This window comes from Carcharhinus amblyrhynchos, chromosome 6 (assembly GCF_965287045.1).
Source record: "Carcharhinus amblyrhynchos chromosome 6, sCarAmb.v2.hapA, whole genome shotgun sequence".
In the NCBI taxonomy this organism is placed as follows: domain Eukaryota; kingdom Metazoa; phylum Chordata; class Chondrichthyes; order Carcharhiniformes; family Carcharhinidae; genus Carcharhinus; species Carcharhinus amblyrhynchos.
In genome coordinates, this window is record NC_137329.1 from 91,526,355 (window position 1) to 91,549,951 (window position 23,597).

General features: G+C 42.2%; 1 protein-coding gene across 2 annotated transcripts in view; it reads left to right on the forward strand.

Annotated features, from left to right (window-relative positions):
* The window catches only part of LOC145344096 (interleukin-17 receptor A-like), a 49,676-nt gene extending 26,294 nt beyond the window's left edge, over positions 1–23,382 (forward strand). The window contains exons 9-13 of one of the 2 annotated variants that reach the window (XM_080190925.1): positions 10,537–10,615; positions 11,545–11,574; positions 14,821–14,925; positions 20,350–20,379; positions 21,635–23,382. In XM_080190925.1, the coding sequence (XP_080047051.1) occupies positions 10,537–10,615; positions 11,545–11,574; positions 14,821–14,925; positions 20,350–20,379; positions 21,635–23,070 (1,680 nt within the window). In that variant the 3' untranslated portion in view covers positions 23,071–23,382. The remainder of the gene's footprint in view (positions 1–10,536; positions 10,616–11,544; positions 11,575–14,820; positions 14,926–20,349; positions 20,380–21,634) is intronic. The other variant, XM_080190926.1, reaches the window with a different exon arrangement.
* Positions 23,383–23,597: the final 215 nt, after the last annotated feature.

The following is a 23,597-nucleotide window of genomic DNA, read 5'->3' on the forward strand; positions in this document are numbered from 1 at the left end:
GGTCACCAGGATAACCCCAGTATAAATTTCCCCGCCCTAGTAATCTATTAACAAAACTAAACCTGTAATTAAAATAAAACGCAACCAATTTGCTGTTACATAAAAGTAAGTTTTGAGAGCACTGTAGGTGCCGTGCAAACAAGTTTCTGGCACCCATTTGGGAAAAGGAGGAAAACGAATCTGACTGAATTAATCTGTTGGGCCCAACCAGCTCCAATTTGCTTTCAAAAGCTAAACTAACCCAATTCATGACTTTAAAGACATATCACTTGCTACAGAATTATGCGTTCTGTGCTGCCTGGGTATAGATTTTATAGATCAGTGATTCTGTCAAAGCTTACCATCATGTCATTTCTAAGAAGTATCATTGCAATAAGTTTTCTTGCTTTTCCCCCTCAGTGATCCCAAATGCTACTGAGAAATACTTTTTAGCAAGTCTTCAACTTAATTTTAAGAGGCTTTAGCCTTTTATAAAACTGAAACTAGGAGTTTTCCTATGATATAAAATTGGCAGGGACTGATGAAAGGCACAAAATGTCAACATGCTGGATTTGCAAGAGAAAAGAATTTGATAAATTTCTATTTGTCCTTGATCTCATTGGCACCTATAAATCTTCAGAATTATTTCATTGCGCACCCTGATACAGCTCACTAGTCTATCCTTTTGAACTTTGGTCAGCTTAGACTCATAGCTGGCCCGTTGGTTTGCCCACCTTTGTTCCATGTCTCTGGAGCTTGTTTTGCCATTCTATTAGATTATAGTTAACCGTGAATTCCATTCATTTGACTTTGTTCCATCATCTTTGGTGTCCTTACCCTTCAAAATTTCAGTTTGGCATTTACTGTCTCTTGGAGGAGTGAATTTACTTTTTCACTGCTCTTTGCATGAATGGATTTAATTTCTCAATGACCTAACTCATCAGGTTAGAAATGGGGATGTCACTGATGACTTCACAATGTTCAGCACCAATCTGCAGATTCTGAAGCAGTCAGTATCCATATGCCATTTTCTGCTTCAATCCCCACCTGATTAAATGGTTTCTCTGTATCCGTACTTAAAAGATCTTGATTATGATAACCAATTAATCACCTATTAAGCCATCAACTTGAAGTCTTACCTCATGAAATAACATTTTGAGCCTTGCCTTTGATGAAAGGTTAATTCTGTTTCTCTCCACAAATGCAATATGACCTGCTAATTATTTCCAGGACTTCTTATTTCAAAAAAGCTTTAAGGCTGCTTCATTTTTTAAATTTATTCTTTCATGGGATGTCACTGTCTGGGCCAGCATTTATTGTCTATCTCTTATTGCCCTTGAAAGGGTGGTGATGAGTCAACTTCTTGAACTGCTGCAGTCCAAGCAGTTTAGGTACATCCACAGTTAGGAAGGGGGCTCCAAGGTTTTGACCAAATAACAGTAAAGGAATGACAATAATTCCAAATGAGGGTGGAGTGTAGCTTTGTGTGTTCCCATGCATTTGCTGCCCTTGTCCTTCCAGGTGGTTGGAGGTCATAGGTTTGAAAGGTATTGTTGACAGAGTCTTGGCGAATTGCTGGAGTGTATCTTGTAGACGGTACATATTACTGCTACTGTGCAGTGGTGATAGAGGGTGTGATATTGTGACTATAAGAAATATATCATGTTTCTTTTGAGGGTTATGTTTAAAATTCAGCTGTTTTACGTGGTGCTGATATATAAAAACAGGCAGCTTGCATCCCGAGTATGCGGGCTAATGATTGATTTTAACTAGGGATGTGTTTACGTTAAGCTGAGTTAATGCATTTTTGTTTATTTGCTTTTTCCCGAGATTTCAGAGTAGGGTTTTGATTAGGTTGTTTAATAGACAGTCATGTGCTTGATGGGAAGAGCTAAGCCTGCAGAGGAAATGCCCAGTTCTATTTTGTTTTAAAACTGGCAGCTTCAGCCTGTTGAAAGAAACAAGAGGCTTCTCTTTCTCTCTCTCTCCCCCTCCCCCCCCTCCCCCTCTGGAGGCTGCTGTTTGGGACCTGATATGAGAAATATGTTTGTCCGTCAGGAACCAATAGAGACACGTTAGCAGTTAAGAATTGTATCTTGTCATGTTTAAGTATTTCAATTGGTAAACATTAAGCTAATTCATTCATTATAGTTAAGCTGTATTGTTAAAATGAAATTTGTTTTGATAAAAGCTTCCTAATATGTCATTAGAATCACACCCTGGAGTGAAACAGATCGTCTCACTAATGCCAAAATAGAAAAAAACTTTTGGGGCCTAGTCAGGCTTTAAAATGTACTTTGGGATTTCTGTTCTGGTACCCTAACAAGGGAGTAGATGTTTAAAGTGGTGACTGGGATGCCAATCGAGCGGGCTGCCTTTGTCTTGGATGATGTCAAGCTTCTTGAGTGTTGTTGGAGCTGCACTCATCTCAGCAAGTGGAGTATTCCATCACATTGCTGACTTGTGCCATGTGGATTGTGGATAGATTTTAGGGAATCAGGAGGTGAGGTACTCGCCACAAAATCCCCAGCACTTATAGCCACAGTATTTTTATGGCTGGTCCTGTTCAGTTTCTGGTCAATGGTAACCCCCCCCAGGAACTTAAAGTGGTAGATTCAGTAATCAAAGGGAGATAATTACATTTTCTTTTGTTAGAGATGGTCAATGCTTGGCACTTATTTGGCGTGAATCTTATTTGCCACTTACCAGCACAAGCATTAGTGTTGTACAGGTTTTACTGCATATGGATACTGACTGCTTCAGAATCTGAAGATTGGTGCTGAACGCTGTGAAGTCATCAGCCACATCCCCATTTCTGACCTGATGATTGAGGGAAGATCGTTGATGAAACAGCTGGGCTTAGGACTCTAAACTGAAGAACTCCTGCAGCAATGTCCTGGGACTTAAGATGTTTGACCACAACCATCTTCCTTTGTGCTAGATATGACTGATCAATGGAGAGTTCACCCCGATTCCCAGTGACTCCAGTTTTGCTATCACTGCTTGATGCCTGCTCAGTCAAATGGTGCCTTAATGTCAAGGGCAGTCATTCTCGCCTCACCTCTAGAGTTCAGCTCTTCTGTCCACATTTAGACCAAGGCTCATAATATGTTCAGGAGCTGAGTGGCTCTGGCAGAACCCAGCTGAGTATCAAAGAGCATGTTATTGGTGAGGAACTGTTGCTTGATAGCACAATCAATCAGACATTCCATCACTTTGCAGATGTTTGCAAGTAAACCAAAAGGATGGTATCAGGTCTAATTGCATTTCTCCTGCATTTTATGTGCAGGATGTACATGGACATTTTCCACGTTGCTCGGTTAATGCTAGTGTTGTAGCTATACTGGAACAACCTGGCTGGGGTGCAGCCAGTTCTGGAGCACAAGTTTTAAGTACTATAATCGGAATGTTGTCAGACATTACAGCCTTTTCAGTATCCAGCACTGTTTCTTGATATCACATGGAATGAATCAAATTGACTGAAGACTGGCATGAGGAAGAGGCCAAGATGGATCCTCCATAGGAGCAGAAACCAACCATTTGGTCCTTCAAGCCTGCTCAGCTATCCAATAAGATTATGGCTGATCTGGTTGTAGTCTCAGCTCCACTTTGCTTCAGGGTTTGCTGTACTTGCATGCCCTCCATTATCCTTGATTCCCTTGCCGGATGAAAATCTGTCTAACTCTCCCTTTACGTGTGGGGGCAGGGAATTCATCATACCAATGACCCTTTGAGAGGAAAGGTTCTCCTCAACTCTGTTTTAAAAGGCAGTCCTGTTATTTTTAAATTAAATCCCTAGTTTCCATCTCTCCCATAGGAGGAAATATTCTTTGGATATCCATTGTATAAAGTCCCCACAGAATGTTGTATGTTTCAATAAGATCACTTCTCGTTCTTAACTTATATCCTGGCTGGGAGTTTTGCTAGAGTGTTTCGGGAGGGTTTAAACTGATGTGGCGGGGGGTGGGGATCAAAACAGTAGGTCAGTAAGCACAGAGGCTGGGGACAAGCATGGGGCCAGGCCAAGGCTAGCTAAGAAGAGCATTCTGGAGGAGGATGAACTAAGTGGGCCTGGAGGTCTGGAGTGCATCTGCTTCAATGCAAGGAGCGTAACAGGTAAGACAGATGAACTTAGGGCTTTAATGCTTACGCAAAATTTGCATGTGGTTGCGGTGACCAAGACTTGGTTAAAAGGACAGGACTGACAGCTGAATATTCCGGGGTATAAGTGTTTTAAGCGAGACAGAAGAGGGGCTAAAAGAGGTAGGGGAGTAGCAATATTAGTTAGGGAGCAAATTACAGCAGTGCAGAGGGTGGACAATTTAGAAGGGTCATGTAACGAGTCACCGTGGATGGAGCTCAGAAACAGGAAGGGCACAGTCACTATGCTGGGGGTATGCTACAGGCCACCCAACAGCCCAAGGGAAGTGGAGGAACGGATTTGGAAGGAGATTCTGGGTAGGTGCAGAAAAAATAAAGTTGTTGTAGTGGGAGACTTTAATTTCCCTGGTACAGACTGGAAAGTGCTTAGGGCTGGGGGTCTGGACGGTGAGGAATTTGTGAAATGCGTACAGGAAGGTTCTTTGGAACAATATGTAGATAGCCCAACTAGAGAGGGGGCTATACTGGACCTAGTACTGGGGAATGAGCCTGATCAGGTCATCAAAGTTTCAGTAGGGGAACATGTGGCAAATAGTGACCACAATTCTGTTAACTTTCGGATAGAAATGGAAAAGGATGAGTGTTGCCCTACAGGTAGGGTGCTGAATTGGGGGAAGGCTAACTATAGCCGGGTTAGGCAGGAATTGGTGGCCGTTGATTGGGAGAAGCTGTTCGAAGGTAAATCCACATCTGACATGTGGGAGTCTCTTCAGGAGCAGTTGATGGGGCTGCAGGACAGGCGTGTGCCTGTAACAAGGAAGGATAGGAAAGGTAGGATTCAAGAGCCATGGATAACCAGGGAAATTGAGGATCTGATCAAAAAGAAAAGAGAGGCATACGTTGGGTCCAGGCAACTAATAACAGAGCACTAGAGGAATACAGAGAAAGTAGGAAAGAATTCAAACAGGGAATTAGAAGGGCAAAAAGGGGTCATGAAATGATCTTGGCAGACAGGATTAAGGAGAATCCTAAGGCATTTTATTCATACGTTAGGAACAAAAGAGTTGTCAGGGGAAAAAAATCTGACTGCCCAGGGACAAAGGAAGTAGGGGAGATCCTAAATGAATAATTTGCATCAGTATTCACAAAGGAGAGGGACGTGTTGACTGGGAGTGTCTCAGAGGGAAGTGTTGTCCCGTTAGAGAATATCTCCATTACAACGGAGAAAGTGTTAGGTTGTTGAGGGAACATTAAAACTGACAAATCCCTAGGGCCTGATGGCATCTATCGTAGACTGCTCAGGGAGACAAGAGATGAAATTACTGGGCCTCTGACAGATATCTTTGTCTCTTCATTGCGCACACGTGAGGTCCCTGAGGATTGGAGGATAGTGAATGTGGTACCGTTATTTAAGGAGGGTAGCAAGGATAACCTGGGTAATTATAGGCCGTGAGCTTGACGTCCGTGGTAGAGAAATTGATGGAGAGGATTCTTTGAGATAGGATGTATGCACATTTAGAATGGAATAATTTCATTAGTGATAGCATGGTTTTGTAAGAGGGAGGTCATGCCTCACAAATTTGGTTTTTTGAGGAGGTGACAAAAACGGTTGATGAGGGAAGGGCTGTGGATGTTGTCTATATGGATTTTAGTAAAGCGTTTTGACAAAGTCCCTCATGGCAGGTTGGTGCAAAAGGTTAAATCTCATGGGATAAAAGGAGAGGTGGCTCGATGGGTAGAGAACTGGCTTGGACACAGGAGACGGAGAGTAGCAGTGGAAGGGTCTTTTTCTGGCTGGAGGTCGGTGACCAGTGGTATTCCGTAGGGCTTTGTACTGGGACCTCTGCTATTTGTGATATATATAAATGATTTGGAAGAAGGTGCAACTGGCGTGATCAGTAAATTTGCGGATGACACAAAGGTGGCTGGACTTGCGGATAGCGATGAACATTGTCGGAGAATACAGCAGGATATAGATAGGCTGGAAAATTGGGCAGAGAAATGGCAGATGGAATTTAATCCAGATAAATGCGAAGTGATGCATTTTGGGAGAACTAATGTAGGGGGGAGCTATACAATAAATGGCAGAACCATCAAAGGTATAAACACACAGAGGGACCTGGGTGTGCAAGTCCACAGATCCTTGAAGGTGGCAGCACAGATGGAGAAGGTGGTGAAGAAGGCATATGGCATGCTTGCCTTTATAGGATGGGGTATAGAGTACAAAAATTGGCGCCTGATGTTACAGCTGTATAGAACATTGGTTAGACCACATTTGGAGTACTGATTCCAGTTCTGGTTGCTGCACTACCAAAAGGACGTGGAGGCTTTGGAGAGAGTACAGAGAAGGTTTACTGGGACGTTGCCTGGTATGGAGGGTCTTAGCTATGAGGAGAGATTGGGTAAACTGGGGTTGTTCTCCCTGGAAAGATGGAGAATGAGGGGAGACCTAACAGAGGTGTATAAAATTATGAAGGGTGTAGATAGGGTGAACAGTGGGAAGCTTTTTCCCAGGTCGGAGTTGACAAACATGAGGGTCACAGGTTCAAGGTGAAGGGGGCGAGGTTTAACTCAGATATCAGAGGGACGTATTTTACACAGAGGGTGGTGGGGGCCTGGAATGCATTGCCAGGCAGGGTGGTGGAGGCAGACACGCTGGGATTGTTTAAGACTAATCTGGATAGTTACATGAGCAGACTGGGAATGGAGGGATACAAAAGAATGTTCAAGTTGGACCAATGAGCGGTGCAGGCTTGAAGGGCAGAAGGGCCTGTTTCCTGAGCTGTATTGTTCTTTGTTCTTTGTGGATAATGGGCCTAACCTGTTCAATCTTTCTTCATAAGACAACTCCTTAATCTACGAATGAGTCCAGTGAACCTTCTCTGAAATGCCTCTAAAGCAATTATATAATTTTTAAATTCAGGAGACTAAAACTGTACATAAGAACATAAGAAGTAGGAGCAGGAGTAGGCCATCTAGCCCTTTAAGCCTGCCCCGTCATTCAATAAGATCATGGCTGATCTGAAGTAGCTCAGTTCCACTTTCCCGCTTTCTCCCCATAACCCTTAATCCCCTTGCCTACCAAAAACCTATCTACCCGTGTCTTAAATATATTTAGCGAGGTAGCCTCCACCACATCAATGGGCAGAGAATTCCAGAGATTCACCACCCTTTGAGTGAAGAAGTTCCTCCTCAACTCCGTTCTAAACTGCTCCCCCCCCCCCTTATCTTGAGGCTGTGCCCTCTAGTCCTGCTATCCTTTCTGAGCGGGAAGAATCTCTCTACCTCTACCCTATCCATCCCCTTCATTATCTTATACAACTCTATAAGATCCCCCCTCATCCTTCTAAATTCCAACGAGTACAGACCCAGTCTATTTAGTCTCTCTTCATAGTCCAACCCTCTCATCTCCGGTATCAGCCTAGTGAACCTCCTCTGCACTCCTTCCAAGGCCAAAATATCCTTGCGCAAGTGTGGCGACCAAAACTTCACACAGTACTCCAGCTGCGGTCTCACCAGTGCCCTGTACAGTTGCAGCAAGACCTCCCTACTTTTATATTCTAGTCCCTCGCTATAAAGGCCAGCAGCCCATTCGCCTTCTTGATCACCTGCTGCACCTGCAGACTGGGTTTTTGCGACTCATGCACAAGGACCCCCAGGTCCCTCTGCACCGTAGCATGCTGCAGCTTTTCACCCTTTAAAAAGTAATCCCTCCTACTATTATTCCTGCCAAAGTGGATAACCTCACACTTGCTAACATTGTACTCCATCTGCCAGGTCCTCGCCCACTCGCTCAGCCTATCTAGATCCCTCTGCAGACTTTCCACACCCTCCGAACAATTTGCTTTTCCACTTATCTTTGTGTCATCAGCAAATTTCAACACCCTACACTCAGCCCCCTCCTCCAGATCATCTATATAAATGGTAAATAGCTGAGGCCTCAGCACCGATCCCTGCGGCACTCCACTAGTTACTAACTGCCAATCAGAATAGCACCCATTGATACCAACTCTCTGCCTCCTATTAGACAGCCAATCCTCTATCCACGCTAATACCTTACCCCCAACTCCTTTCCCCCTAACCTTCTGAAGCAACCTTTTGTGCGGCACCTTATCAAACGCCTTCTGAAAACCAAGAAACACCACATCCACCGGTTCCCCTCTGTCTACCGCACTAGTCACATCCTCGTAGAATTCCAATAAATTTGTCAAACGCGACTTGCCCTTAACAAATCTGTGCTGCGTCTGCTCTATCAAACAATTTTTCTCTAGATGCCTCGCTATTTCTTCTTTGACGGATTCAAGCATTTTTCCAACAACAGACGTTAAACTAACCGGCCTATAATTCCCTGCCTTTTGCCTGCTACCTTTTTTAAACAGCGGCATAACATTAGCCATTTTCTAATCTTCCAGTGCATCCCCAGAATCCAGCGAAGTTTGGTAAATAATCATTAAGGCGTCTACAATCACCTCTGCCATTTCCTTCAGAACCCTGGGATGCATTCCATCCGGTCCTGGGGACTTGTCCACAATCAGTCCCGCTAGTCGATCAAGCGCTACCTCTCTAGTGACAGTAATCGCATTCAGGCCCCCTCAACTCCTACCATCCTTCTATCTTTAATATCCGGCAAACTATTCGCGTCCTCCTCCATGAAGACCGAGGCAAAAAACTTATTTAAGGCCTCCACCATTTCCTCATCTCCCACCACTAAATCCCCCCTCTCATCCTCTAAGGGTCCAACATTCACTCTAGCCAGCCGCCTCCTCTTTATATATTTATAAAAACTCTTACTGTCCTTTTTTATATTTAGTGCTAGTTTAGCTTCGTAGTCTATCCTTCCTTTCTTTATCAACTTCTTAGTCATTCTTTGTTGATTTTTAAACTTCTCCCAATCTTCTACTCACCCACTACTTTTAGCCACTCTAAACGCATCAGCTTTTAATTTAATACTCTCCTTTATTTCCTTTGATAACCACGGCTGATTATCCCTTCTCCTACGTTCCTTCTTTACCATTGGAATATATTTCTGCTGAGCACCAAAAAAGATCTCCTTAAAGATCCTCTGCTGTTCCTCAGCAGTCCTACATAGTACTCCAGGTCTGGTCTCACCAAAGCCCTTTAATAGCTGCAGTGAATTATCCCTTCTTTATATTCTATTCCTTTTACAATAAATACCAAGATTCAGTTTGACTTCCTACTCATTGGCATGCTAACTTTATGACTTTCTGTATCTGCATGCTAACTTTATAACTACACCATTTGGCACATTGGGCTAAAGATGGTTGCAAATGCTTCAGCGTTGTCTTTTGAACTGACGTCATTGAGGATGGGGAAATTTGTGGAGCCTCTTCCTCTGGTTAGTTGTTTAATTGTCCACCATTATTCAAACTGTAAGTGATAGGACTTGCAGAGCTTAGATCTTTCAGTTGATTGTGGGATTGCTTGGCTGCATCAACTGCTTGTCCTGTGTTGTAGCTTTACCAGGTTAACATCTCATAATTTGGTAAGCCCAGTGCTGCTACTGGTGTGTCCTCCTGCACTCTTCATTGTACCAGCTAATACAGGTATAAGTGCATGATAAATCATGATTACTGCCAAACCAACTTCTCTGGCCTGAAAAACTTAGTTTTATAGTGCAGAGTCTCATTCCTTCAGAATGAAATTAGTCTTGGAGTGTTTTAAATAAACAATAAACTACATTTTATGGTATCTTTTCTTCCTTTCTTTGTCCTATATTTCTTTCCCGATCCTTATTTTGCTTTCTGTGCATGATTTAAATTTGATTCATATTTGCTGATTTAGACTCCACTTGATTCAGTGAAGATTCGTCAATCTGGTTGCAGAGCCATGTTGCTGCTTGAATTGCTCATACATATCACCCTATAGAGGGTATCATGCTGGATCAGATACCCATTGGCAGCAAGCCTACTCAGAAGCCCATGAAAACTCTGAGCAGCTGTCATGACAAGCATTGTTTCTTCATTGCTGATCACAAAATGCAGAGGCTTTCCTGAAACACAAAAGCTGGATGCAGTACTATGATGGGATCTGACCAGTTCAAGCATTAATTCTTTCTCGGTGTTAAATTCCAACCATCTTGAGATGAAGGCCAACATTCTGAGACTTTTTGATTGTCTTTATACTTGGGAGTATTCTTCAGTGATTAATGTGTATGTATATCCACCCTTCGCTTCTTCATAAAGTGTTGAGGGCAAGTTATATTCAGTACACTCTTGGACAGAAGTTGTGTATGACGAGGAAACTTTGATTCCTTTCTTGAGCAGGTTGACTCTCAAAATCTGTAATAACCTCAAATAGAAATTAGATCTCAAAGTAGCTTTCAAACACATTTGATAAAAATCCTTTACTCAGCAGAAGTCCTAATGCTTCAACCTCCTCAGCAGCCTGTTGGAAGTCACTAAACATCTCCAAATAACAATTGTGTCTTTGTTTCAGATTCAGCCATTTTTCATTGACTGCTACAACGATTGCACAAGATTTAGACAAATTATACCCCAGATTATTGGAAGCACAGGTATTTATATTATTCTATAATCTTTACGTAGCCTCTCTTTTCCCACCCTACCTTCTGACCTGTTTGAGCAATCACAGAAAGCATTCTCCAAGATTTGATTCTGTCAAATAACCGGGAAGAAAATATCCAGAGCAGTTATTCATTTGGATTTCTGAAGGTTAGTAATTTGCATCATCCCAAAGCAAAGCTCTTTCTCAGTTATATGTTGCTCCTTAACAACATTGTTACATGTGTCTAAAATCGGTTCCCACGTGTATGTTGATGACACGCAACTCTATCTCTCCACTAATTTTCTTGACCCATCCACAGTCTTTGTTTTTACACTGCTTATCTAACATATCCAGTCTTGGTTGAGTTGCAATTTCCTCCAGTCAAACTTTGGGAAGATTGAAGCCATTATGCTTGAGTTTTGCCTCAAACTTCACCAATTCTATCACCTTCAGCCGCTGCTTTAGACAAAACTGTGTTTTGGAAATCTCAGCGTATTTTCATCCCAAGCTGAACTTAAGGCTCTTCGTCACAAACACTTCCGGTTGTTAACTCCATAATGTTTCCCCACTCCATTATTGTTTCAATCCATTTGCTTCCTAAATCCTCATCCATTTCCTGTCCTGATTATTCCACTGCTTCTCTGGGTGACCTTTCAAACTCCACTATAAACTTTAACTCATCTAAAATATTGCTGCTGTATCCATTATAAAACCTGCTTGCTCATTACCCTGGTTTTCCCAGGTATTAAAGTTGTTGTTAGGAAAATCCCTAACTCGTGTCACACTGAATCCTTACAATTCAAAGTAAGACTTTTGGCCCGTCAGTCTGGGTCAATTTCAAGCCCTGAGCCTCTGGCTAAAAGGTCAGTTTGAACTGTGCAGTCCAATTGTAGGTTTTTTTTTGTATGTTTCTAACACTTTGGTTTATACTTCTTCCAGAAGAACCTTCAACAAAATTACCACTTACAGGTGAGTTTCAAAAATCTCCTGTTTTGAATGTATAGCCTTGAATGAGTAAACATAATTTCTTTGCTTAACCTGTTGCATGTGACAGTATTTGAGAGGACTAGTGAAATAGGCATATGGTAGATGAAAGCTCTGGCTAACAAAAAGAGTGACATGGCGATGCTGGCGTTGGACTGGGGTAAACACAATAAGAAGCCTCACAACACCAGGTTAAAGTCCAACAGGTTTATTTGTAGCAAACGCCACACCAGCTTTCAGAACTGGCTGTTCTTTCATCAGATGGGTGGGAACAAAGTAACAGCCAGTTCTGACAGCTAATGGCGTTTGCTATAAATAAACCTGTTGGACTTTAACCTGGTTTTTGTGAGGCTTCTTACTAACAAGAAGAATGGCATAGTGGTAGTGGCACTCAACTAGTAATTCAGAGACCCGGGCTAATGGCTCCAGGGACATGGGTTCAAATTTCTTCAGTCATGGCAGTTGGTGGAATTTGAATTCAGCTAATAAATCTGGAATATAAAGCTAGTTTCAGTAATGGTGACCATTGTCTATCATTAAAAAAAAACCCTTCTAGTTCATTAATGTCCATTAGGGAATGAAATTTGTCATCCTTATATGGTGGCTCCAGATCCACAGTGAAGTGGTTGACTCTTGACTGCCGTCCTAAATAGCCTAGCAAGCTACTCCATTCAATTAGGGATAGACAACAAATGTTAGCCTTGCCAGCGACAACCACATCCCATGAAAGAGTAAGGAAAATTCTTGGCACCACACTTTTGGAAGGATGTCAAGCTTGTAGAGAAGGAGCTGAGATTTATTCAAGAGGCACAAGACATGGCAAGACTAGAGAAACCTGGGTTTTCCCGTTAGAGAAGAGAGGGTTAAGATTGGTGTTCAAAATCATAAAAGCTTTTGATAGTTCTTCATTATTTACTCTCCATCCAATGGCAGAAGAGGCAATAATTGAAAGACACAGATTTCAAAGCAAAAGAACTAGAGTCACAGGAGGGGGAAAAAGCATCACTCAGCAAATTGTATGATCTGGATTGTACTGGCTGAAAGGGCAGTGAAAGCAGGATTTAATAAGTTTCAAGGGGAAATTAAATTTGTGGGGTTAAGGGAAAGAGCAGGGGAATGGAACTAATTGGATAGCTTTTTCAAAAATAGAAACAAAGTGCAAGAAAACTCAACAGGCCTGGCATCTCACCTGGAAAAATACTGGGGGTGATCTCCCAGCCCGCTGCACTGATTTTTTTAGCTTGGCGGGGTAGGAGATACAAGTGCTGGACATCCGTTCCTGAGTGTGTCTCCCAGTTTCAGATTTCCGGCGCAGAGCTGCATTAGATATGCAGTGAATGATTTAAATACAGTTTACATTTTATTGCCCCATTGAATGTGGCATCAGGATTCCTGACAGGCATTCAGGATTCACCTGACTGGCCCCAGTTGTTTTCAATCAGTGGGTAGCAACCCGGTCATTATGCAAATCTGTCCATTTGTATAACAATTAGTGCCCCCCCCCCGCCCCCAAACTCCTTCAGTCAGGAGTATTTCACTCCAGCTGGGTTTACAGTAGCTCCCCACTAACTAACGGGGAGCTGGCAGCTCCACCCCACCCAAGTGAAGGGGGGCACTCGAGGCCCCTTGGAGGGTTGGATGGCAGGGGTGCCACCAGGCATTGGTACTTTGGTAGTGCTAGCCTGAGCCCCAAGGCACTGTCCAAGGGACAAATTGCCAATGCTCAGGAGGAAGAATCACCCCATCATTCTTACTCCAACTCCTAATAGAATTCCTGCAGTGCAGGAGGAGACCATTTGGCCCATTGAACCTGCACCGACAACAATCCCACCCAGGCCCTTACCCTTCAACTCCTGTTAATCCCCCAATACTAAGGGGCAATTTAGCATGGTCAATCTAACCTGCACATCTTTTGGAGTGTGGGAGGAAATCGGAGCACCGGAGGAAATCTATGCAGACACAGGGAGAATGTGCATACTCCACACAGACAGTGACCAAAGCTGGAATCAAACCCAGGTCCAAGTGCAGTGAGGCAGCAGTGCTAACCACTGTGCTACCGAGCCCTAATGGTTGATATAGAGTCAAATGGCGGAGTTCATTTGCTGTCAGGGCATTTTATGTCAAAGACAGTTCAAACTAAACATTGATTTCCGGTCTGTTAGGGAATCTCTCAGTTCAAACCAGTTAGCTGGAAGTTAAGTCCAGTTAAGTCCAGCTAAGTCCTTGTTGGTTCCTAATAGGTAATCTTAATTTGTGGTTGCAACTTTGTATTTTCATTCAAGGAAACTCTTTATTCTTGTCCTCAGTTTCAGCTTGTGTAGGCATTGAATTTCCTCTGATTCTGAATCAATCTTTATTTACTGTCATAGTTTATTTCCAGCTAATCCAGAATTTTTACTAAGGTTATTTTCCAATTTCACTTGGCACAAGAAGTGTTGGGCAGAATTCTCCAGCCTCATCAGATGGCCTGTGGGAATCCCAATGCCCCTCTAAATGGGGCATCAGGATTCCTGATGGACGCAAAGGTATTTGAGATTCTGACTGACTACGATTGAGATTTCACTCAGTGTGGGGAGCAACCCGATTATTATGCAAGCCCTTTCATCGTATTACAATTAGCAGGCTGGATGGCCCATTAAGTGGCCTCCAGCCATTCACCCACTTTCCGAGCAGGAATTGCACCCAGTGGGCTTTGGTGTTGGTAATGACTAGCGTGGACCTGGAGTACTGTACCTCGAGGGAGCTCAAGAAGTTAGATCCAGTGGCCATTTGCCGCTGAAGGCTGCAGAGGGAACATCCCTAAGGTGCTGGGGGTCGAGTCGGCGCAGGCTGGGGGCAAGGGGTTGATCTCTGCATTGCTCCCTCGGATGAGGGCCTGTGGCTGGACTGTCCTTTCCAGACTAATAGACCTGAAGCTCACCCCAGCATTGTGATTTCAGGCAGCTCTGTGATCAACATCTTTATTCCTGCCTGTCAGCAATGAAAACAGCTTTGCCAAGACAAAATGCAAAATTATCTGGCTTGGTAGGGTTCTTGCATTCTTAGCAAGCTATGATCCCATCCATTCATCTCTACAGGTGAGTGTTGCAGTAAAGTTGCTTCAATATTAGAATTACTTTGAGATATGAGATAATATACTCGAGATGTTAGCATGATGGTGTTAGTTCCAGAGTTTTTATTGATAGTGTTACAGTATGATTTGGAAAATTTAACCTTGTTTGTTAATTGCAGGGGGAGCAACTGAGAGAACTGGTTTTTATGCTGCCATTGCTGTTTTGATTTTCATTATCAGCTTTGGCTGTATAGTTTGGGCACAACTAAAATCCAAGCCAAATGGTAAGGAATGATCTAATCCAAGAATTTTTACATTTATTTCGTGTTGTTTGTATCATCATGACGTTTCCCCTGCCTCCACACCCCCCCCCCCCCCCCCCCCCAGGTGTCACTAAGCCAATGTACCCCAGAAATTAATGTATCTCAACTGAAAAAAATGATTGAGTTTTGCTTTTGTGGGGTGATGACCAAGAACTATACTCCTTGCCTCCAGAGTTACGGAAAGGGACAAAACTGGTCCACAGGTGCAACTTCTAAATTGGGGCAAGGTGAATTTTGATGAAATTAGACAGGAGCTTGCAAGTATTGATTGGGGTAGCTTGTTTGAAGGCAAAGGGACCTCCAGCAAGTGAGAGGCCTTTAAAAGTGAAGTAGCTAGGATTTATGTTCTATACCTTCCTGTTAGGGTGAAGGGCAAGTCAGCAAGTGCAGGACACCCTGGATGACAAAACATATTGAAGTTTTGGCCAGGAAAAAGGAGAAGGTATGGCTCAGGTACAAGCAACTGGAATCAGGGGATTTCCCTGGAAGTGTACAAGGGATACAGGAGTATACTCAGGAAGGAAATGAGAAGGGCAAAAAGGGGGGATGAGGTAACTTTGGCTGAGAAGATTAAGGTGAATCCAAAGGGCTTAAGTATGTTAAAGGAAAAAGAACAAGAGAGAGAATAGGACCCCTCAGGGACCAAAGTGAATATGTGTGGAACCGCAAGAAATGGGTGTGGTTCTCAATGAATATTTCTCCTGACTTTACCATGGAGAAAGACATGAAGACTTGGGAACCTAGGATAGTTAGTGGCAATATATTGGGGACAGTTGGCATTACAGTAGAGGAGATGATGGACATATTAAAATATATGAAAGTGGATAAATGTCCTGGCCCTGATATACCAAGAACACTATGTGAGGCTAGGAAAGAAATTGCGGGATCCCTGACTGAGATATTTGCAAGATGGTTAGCATGGGTGAAGTACCAGAAGATTGATGGGTAGCAAATGTTATGCCTTTATTTAAGAAAGGTTTTTCTTTGCAGCCTGGGAGTTATAGACCAGCAAGTCTAACATCTGTGGTGGATAAGTTACCAGAGAGAATTCAGAAGGATAAGATACACAGGCATTTGGAAAGACAGGGTTTGATTAGAATAGTCAGTGCAACTTTGTGCATGGGAGATCATACCTTACAAATTTATTAGAGTTCTTTGAAGTGACCCGGAAGGTTGATGAGGGCAGTGCGGTAGAAGTGGTCTATATGGACCTTGATAAAGTTCGACATGGTAGGCTGCTCTAGAAGGTTGATCACATGGAATCCAGGAACAGCTGGCAAATTGGATACAAAGAGCAAAGAAAGTTACAGCACAGGAACAGGCCCTTCAGCCCTCCAAGCCAGCACTGTCCATGCTGCCCGACTGCACTAAAACCCCTACCCTTCTGGGGACCATATCCCTCTATTCCCATCCTATTCATGTATTTGTCCAGATGCCTCTTAAAACTCACTATTGTATCTGCTTCCCCTACCTCCCCAGGCAGCAAGCTCCAGGCACCCACCACCTTCTGTGTAAAAAAAAAAAAACAACTTGCTTCGTACATCTCCTTTAAACTTTGCCTTTCGCGCCTTAAACACATGCCCCCCAGTAATTGACTCTTCCACCCTGGGAAAAAGCTTCTGACTATCCACTCTGTCCATGCCTTCATAATCTTGTAGACTTCTATCTGGTTGCTCCTCAACCTCCATCCTTCCAGTGAGAACAAACCAAATTTCTCCAACTTCTTCTCATAGCTAATGCGCTCCATGCAAGGCAATATCCTGGTAAATCTTTTCTGTATCTTCTCCAAAGCCTCCACGTTCTTCTGATAGTGTGGTGACCAGAAATGAACACTATATTCCAAGTGTGGCCTAACTAAGGTTCTATAAAGCTGCAACATGACTTGCTAACTTTTAAACTCAGTGCCCCGGCCAATGAAGGCGAGCATGCCGTATGCTTTCTTGACTACCTTCTCCACCTGCGTTGCCACTTTCAGTGACCTGTGTACCTGTACACCCAGATCTCTCTGCCTATCTATACTCTTAAAGGTTCGGCATTTACTGTATATTTCCTATCTTTATTAGACCTTCCAAAATGCATTACCTCACATTTATACACAATTGGCTTGATGGTAGGAAGCAGAGAGTAATGGTGAAAGGAGGCCTGTGACTAGTGGTGTGCCTCAAGGGTCTCTGCTCGGCCTATTGCTGTTTGTTATCTATAAAGAACAAAGAACAGCACAGGAAACAGGCCCCTCGGCCCTACAAGCCTGTGAGTGCCTCCTTCAAGTCTTTCATTGACCGACAACGCTTTTGTCTACCTCTAGTGGACTCCACAATAAAAGGGTGCAAATTTAGGGAATTATATGTGTGCCAGATTAAGGGAGATCCAATTTAGGGACAATTTATTGACACCAATCAGCCTAAAAAGCACATTTTTGGGATGTGGGAGGAAACCAGAGCATCCGGAGAAAACCCACGCAACCACGGGGAGAGTGTGCAAACTGCCACAGACGTTGACCCAAACCAGAGATCCGACCTGGGTCTCTGTATCTGCACAGCAAACAGTGATAGTCACTGAGCTGTCGTGTTGCCCGTCAATTGGTCCAGTTTAAGCGTACACTAACGGACGTGACGCACGAAGCAACATCCGAGAGCAGCCCTCGCATGACCCACCACGTGTATGCCCCTTGTTGGCCAACAAGGTGGAACGAATCACCTGTGGATGTAAAAAGGAGACATCAATATCTATATCAAAGATTTGGATCGATAAGTTTGTAGATGATACTAAAATAGCTGGTATTGTAGACAATGAAAAAAGTTATCAATAATTGTAGCAGGATCTTGATCAGCTGGGGAATTGGGCTGAGAAATGGTAAATGGAATTCAATACAGATAAATGTAAGGTGTTGCATTTTGGAAAATCAAATCAAGGTAGGACTTTCATTGTGAATGGTCGGATCTTGGGGAGTATCAGGGAACGGGGGACTTTGGAATTCGGGTGTACGGTTCTCTAACAGTGGAGTCACAGGGCAGTGAAGAAGGCTTTTGGCATGCTGACCTTCAGTCAGGGCATTGAGTATAGAAGTTGGGAAGTTATGTTGCAGTTGTACAGAACGTTGGTGAGGCTGCATCTGGAGTAGTGTGTTCGGTTTTGGTTGTCTTGCTATAGGAAAGATGTTATAAAATTGGAAAGAGTGCAGAAGAGATTTACAAGGATGTTGCCAGGACTGAGTTATAAAGAGAGACTGGACAGGCTAAGACTTTTTTCTTTGGAGTGTAGGAGACTAAGGGGTGATCTTACAGAAGTGTATAAGATCTCAAGAGGAATAAATGGGGTGAATGCACAGCCTTTTTCCCAGGATTGGGGAATCAAGAACTAGAGGGCATAAATGTAAGTTAAGAGAGAAAAGAATTAAGGGGAACCTGAGGAGTAACTTTTTTTACACAGGGTGGTAATTATGTAGAATGAGCTGCCGGAGGAAGTTGTTGAAACAAAGATGTTGACAACATGCAAAAGGCAGTTGGACAGAGACATGGATGGAAAGGTTTAAAGGGATATAGGCCAGATGCAGGCAAATGGGGTTAGCTTAGGTGGGCATTTTGATTGGCTTGGACCAGTTTGGGCTGAAGAAGCCATCTCTGTGCTGTAGATTCTGTGATCTTTGAATGGACAAGGGCAGCAGGTGGATGGGAACACCACTATCTCCAAGTTCCCTCTAAGCAACACACCATTCTGACTTAGAACTTCACTATTGCTGGGTCAAAATCCCAGATCTCCCACTCTAACAGAACCCTGAGCGTACCTACCCAGAGTTGAGCCAAACTGGAATGAAGAACTTCTTCTATCAATTAGGCAAAACATCCCACAGTATAGGTCCATTGATGTGTCCCGTGCAGTGAATGAAGTGTATATGGCCGAATCCAGCAATGAGGTACTAATGCGATGTGCAGTGGATTTGAGCATAGTGTCCAAGATTTCAATTTGTCCCAAAATATGATTGGAATAGACTGCAGTGAGGCACAGGTGCTAAAGCTGACATATACCCTTGGACCGTTGTAGAGCATGTCATCGTCTGGCTGCAGTCAAAGCATGAGAAACTGTCCTGACTTCCCTGTAACATAAGGGGAACCACACTTTCAGAAGGATTGGGTACTGAGGAATGATGTTGCAGACTTACCTCGGCATAGTTGTGAGGGTGACATTACAGTGAATGGAATTGATGTGAATTCAGGTGGTGATCAAGTCTCATCTACTTCTCATGATGTAAAGAAGAGACTGGAAGAGTTTCAACAGATGCTGTTCCTTCAGGGTTTAATGTCTTCACAGAACTCAGCTGAGCTATCACACTTGCAAAGTGAGGTTATTGGAGATCCACAATCTATCTCCCGTGAGAAAGAAGATAATGTATATTCAGACCAAGGCTATAGCTCCAAACAGTCCCAACTGCAAATGCGAGCATATCTTCTGAAGCATTAAGTGAATTAAAAATTCTGCAGATGACTTTACTTAATGAAAGCATGCGTAACTGAGTAGAAGGTGAATGTATGCTGCAATCTTGCACAGTGTTTGTGACTTACAAACAAGTTATCTTAAAAGATTCAGGACGGTAAATAAACCACAGTGCCTATAGATGAGGCAAGTCAAAGGGTCTTTTCCTGTCCTTCCTTTCTCAAGTTGTGTGTCACGCATGAAATTACCATGTAAATAATTTTAAACGTAAGTAATTTAAATGGCCTGCATTTTCCAGGGCAATTAGGGATAGACAACAAATGATCTCACTAGTGTACACCCATATTCCATAAAATAATTTTTTTTAAATTTCTTAAGTTAGTAACACTAAGGTTCAAATGCTGATGTGCCAAAGTATCTTCAAATTATAGGATGGTACTCGGTTATAGTATAACCAGTACTAGTTGTAGGTAAACTGCTTGCTGATTATCAATTACTTCAAAATCAGTGACTCTATTTGACATGGAATGTTAAGCCATTTCATGCTGTGGGGTGAAGTAAATATTTCTCTGTATATGTCGGATGACTTTTATCAAAAAATCACATCTTCTATAGTGCTGTGTTTAGGAAGGATTTTTACTCGCCAATTCTTGCTTTTCTTTGTCCTTCCTATTCCCCATTTTTCACTATTTTGAAATTGTAATGAAGTGTTTGCCAATGCTGCAATGCGTGGTTCAGCCAAAGAAATATTCTACACAATGTACTGAATCTGTCTGATTACACTATTCATTTGGTAAGTAAGGAAAAGGAGAGGAAGGGGAAACAATTGTTTGGGGATGGGATGGGGGGGAAGTGGTCACGGACCTCAGCATTCTGCTTGTAGTTTAAAAATGAACAAATTTTCACTGATGGCATTAACACTAAGAATTCTAAACTGTTTATTGTTTCTTTTAGAAATAAAGTCCTCATCTGACAAGTCACTGAGTAAGTTAAACTAATCAAACTAGTTATTTTACCTATGTAATACCTGTGCATCTGAAAGATTACATTTGTGCACACTTGATCTCAGTGTTTTCATTATAAGTTCCTATGTTCAGATTTATAATGGAAAGTATCTATATATGCTTGATACGCTTTCAATGTTTAGTTTCTATCCTGGTGCCTAACACCAAGCAAGAGGGTGCAATTACAGTGTGATAAAGGAAGTTACATTCTAAATTTGGATATAGGAATTAAAATAAAATAAATTAAATAAGGATAGAATGATAACTCTAAAATACTAACTGATGTTTGCAGCCCAATCCAATTTCCCTCTGTTCTTTAACCCCTTTGTTTCCATGTGTGCATTTGATTCAAATTTACTTAAAATCTTTGTGCCAGGTAAACATGCATTGCAACAATTCATCTTCGTGCTATACTTTTAGATCAGTAGGACATGTCTGTGACAATTATTTGTTCCCATTTGCCTATTCCCGCTAAAGGTTATAGCATACATACAGGTAAGAAAAGTCATTCAGCCCATCTTAAATTATTCCAGAATTATTGCCTTGACATAGTAACCAGAAGGCCACTTGTTGATCTCTTTGAATAGAACTTTTACTATTTTCAACTTATGTCCTCTTGTCCCACTGCTCTTTTTTAATATTAAATGATGTTCTGCATTTTACCACTTACCACTGTCTGTGTGTCAGTGAAAAACAACTTTTGATCATTCCTTTTATTCACTTTCCCCCCTCCTCCTGCTTTACACCCTTTAAAACGCATCTTGATAAACACTTGGCACATCATAACATTCAGGACTATGGGCCAAGTGCTGACAGATGGGATTAGGTGGGAGATCAGATGCTTCTAATGTGTCAGTGTGGACTCCAAGGGTCGAAGGGCTTCTTCTGCACTGTATGATATAATTCCCATTCCTTTAAGCTATTGGTGCAAAGCCACATACAGGTACTTAACTACAGGGATTTCAACCCTTATAAAATAAACTAACAACATTTGTAGATGTCATGTGATCAGGAATGCCTTCAATCAGAGATTGGCAAATCTTGTCTGTGGTTCCATTTGTCAGTGTTCATGAAATAGAGAATTCAGTCAAATTTATTCTCTCCACCTTGCATCAGTCTGACTAGCTGCAGCAAGTTCACTCATCCAAAATCAGTCTGGTTTTATTTAACTGGTTGACAATTTCTCATTTGCTTCTGTTTTCAATTAAATGGACAAACTATCTTAATTGTTCCAGATGAAACAACAGTTGTACCTCCAGAACTTCCACAGACGAAAAAGAAAGTACTAATCATTTACTCGTTGGACCATGACCTCTACAAGAATGTGGTTCTGGCATTTGCAGAGTTCCTAATGACTGCCTGTGGTACCAAAGTAACTTTAGATTATTTAGAGATTAACAAGATTGCGGAAGTTGGACACATCAATTGGCTCACATTGCACAAAAATGAGTCGGATAAGATTATAATTTTATGTTCCCGAGGGACAAGGTTGAAGTGGGAAGCCATGCTGCAGGTTGGACAAAACCAGGTTTTGCTGAAAAGTGATGAACGCTCACCTATGCGTGATATGTTCACTCCTGCCATGAACCTGATTTTGCCAGACTTTAAACGGCCAGCTTCGTTTGGAAAGTACATTGTTGCATATTTTGATGACATCAGCAGTGAAGAAGACGTACCTGATTTATTCAATGTTGGTGTGAAATACAAACTGATGAAACAGTTTGAGGAAATACACTTCCGAGTGCAAGATCTGGAGAAATATGAACCAGGTAAAACTTATCGTGTGGCGGGAATAACAATAGATGATTACCACGAACACCCATCTGGTAAAATGTTGAAAAATGCAATTCAAAAGTTTAAGTTGTTGCAAATGGAGCAGCCGGACTGGTTTGAGAAAGAATGTATCTTTTCTCCAGAGGAAGCAGGAGTCGAACCAAACTGGAATGAAGGACCTTGTGATCTATCAATTAGGCAAAACATCCCACAGTGTAGGCCCATTGATGATGTGTCCTGTACAGTGAATGAAGTGTATATGGCTGAATCCAGCAATGAGGCACTAATGCGATGTCCAGTGGGATTTGAGCATAGTGTCCAAGGTATCAATTTGTCCCAAAATATGATTGGAATAGACTGCAGTGAGGCACAGGTGCTAAATCTGACATATACTCTGGAACCATTGTACAGCATGTCATCATCTGGCTGCAGTCAAAGTGTGATAAACTGTCCTGACTTTCCTGTGACAGAAGGGGAACCACTCTTGCAAAAGGATTGGGTACTGAGGAATGATGTTGCAGACTTTCCTCAGCATAGTTGTGAAGGTGACATTATAATGAATGGAATTGATGTGAATTCAGGTGGTGATCAAGTCTCATCTATTTCTCATGATGTAAAGAAGAGACTGGAAGAGTTTCAACAGATGCTGTTCCTTCAGGGTTTAATGTCTTCACAGAACTCAACTGAGCTATCACACTTGCAAAGTGAGGTTATTGGGGATCCACAATCTCTCTCTCTTGAGAAAGAAGATAATGTACACTCAGATCAAGGCTATAGCTCCCAACAGTCATGTTCAGTGGATGAAATCCCGACAGCAAGTGTGAGCACATCTTCTGAAGCATTAAATGAATTAAAAATTCTGCAGATGGCTTTACTTAATGAAAGCATGCGTAACTGAGTAAAAGATGAATGTATGCTGCAATCTTGCACAGTGTTTGTGACTTACAAACAAGCTATCTTAAAGATGCAGGACAATAAATGAACCACAGTGCTTATGGATGAGGCAAGTTAAAGGGTCTTTTCCTGCCCTCCCCTTCTTAAGTTGTGTCACGCATGAAATTACTACGTAAATAATTTTAAACATAAGTACTTCAAACTGCTTATCATGTTTACACACTTCTTCACTGTAAGCTAAGTGTAGAAATGCAAATTAAGACTAATAAAATGGACTTATTAAAATCAGTGATTAAAAAGTGAATTCTGAATAAAAGCGAGTGCAAATCTGATTATGTAGCAGAATTCATTCTGAATTTCTGAATGGATCTCTGTGAAGGATGACAACAGATGTTAAAACATTAGAATCCCAAGCTTGTAAGTTTAAGGTATTGCCATTAAATATTGCAGCAAGATCATTATGTCAAAAAAAAATTCTCAAGGATGGCAGCGTGCAAAATGAGTTTGCAACAGGTTCTTCAGAATTTGTGG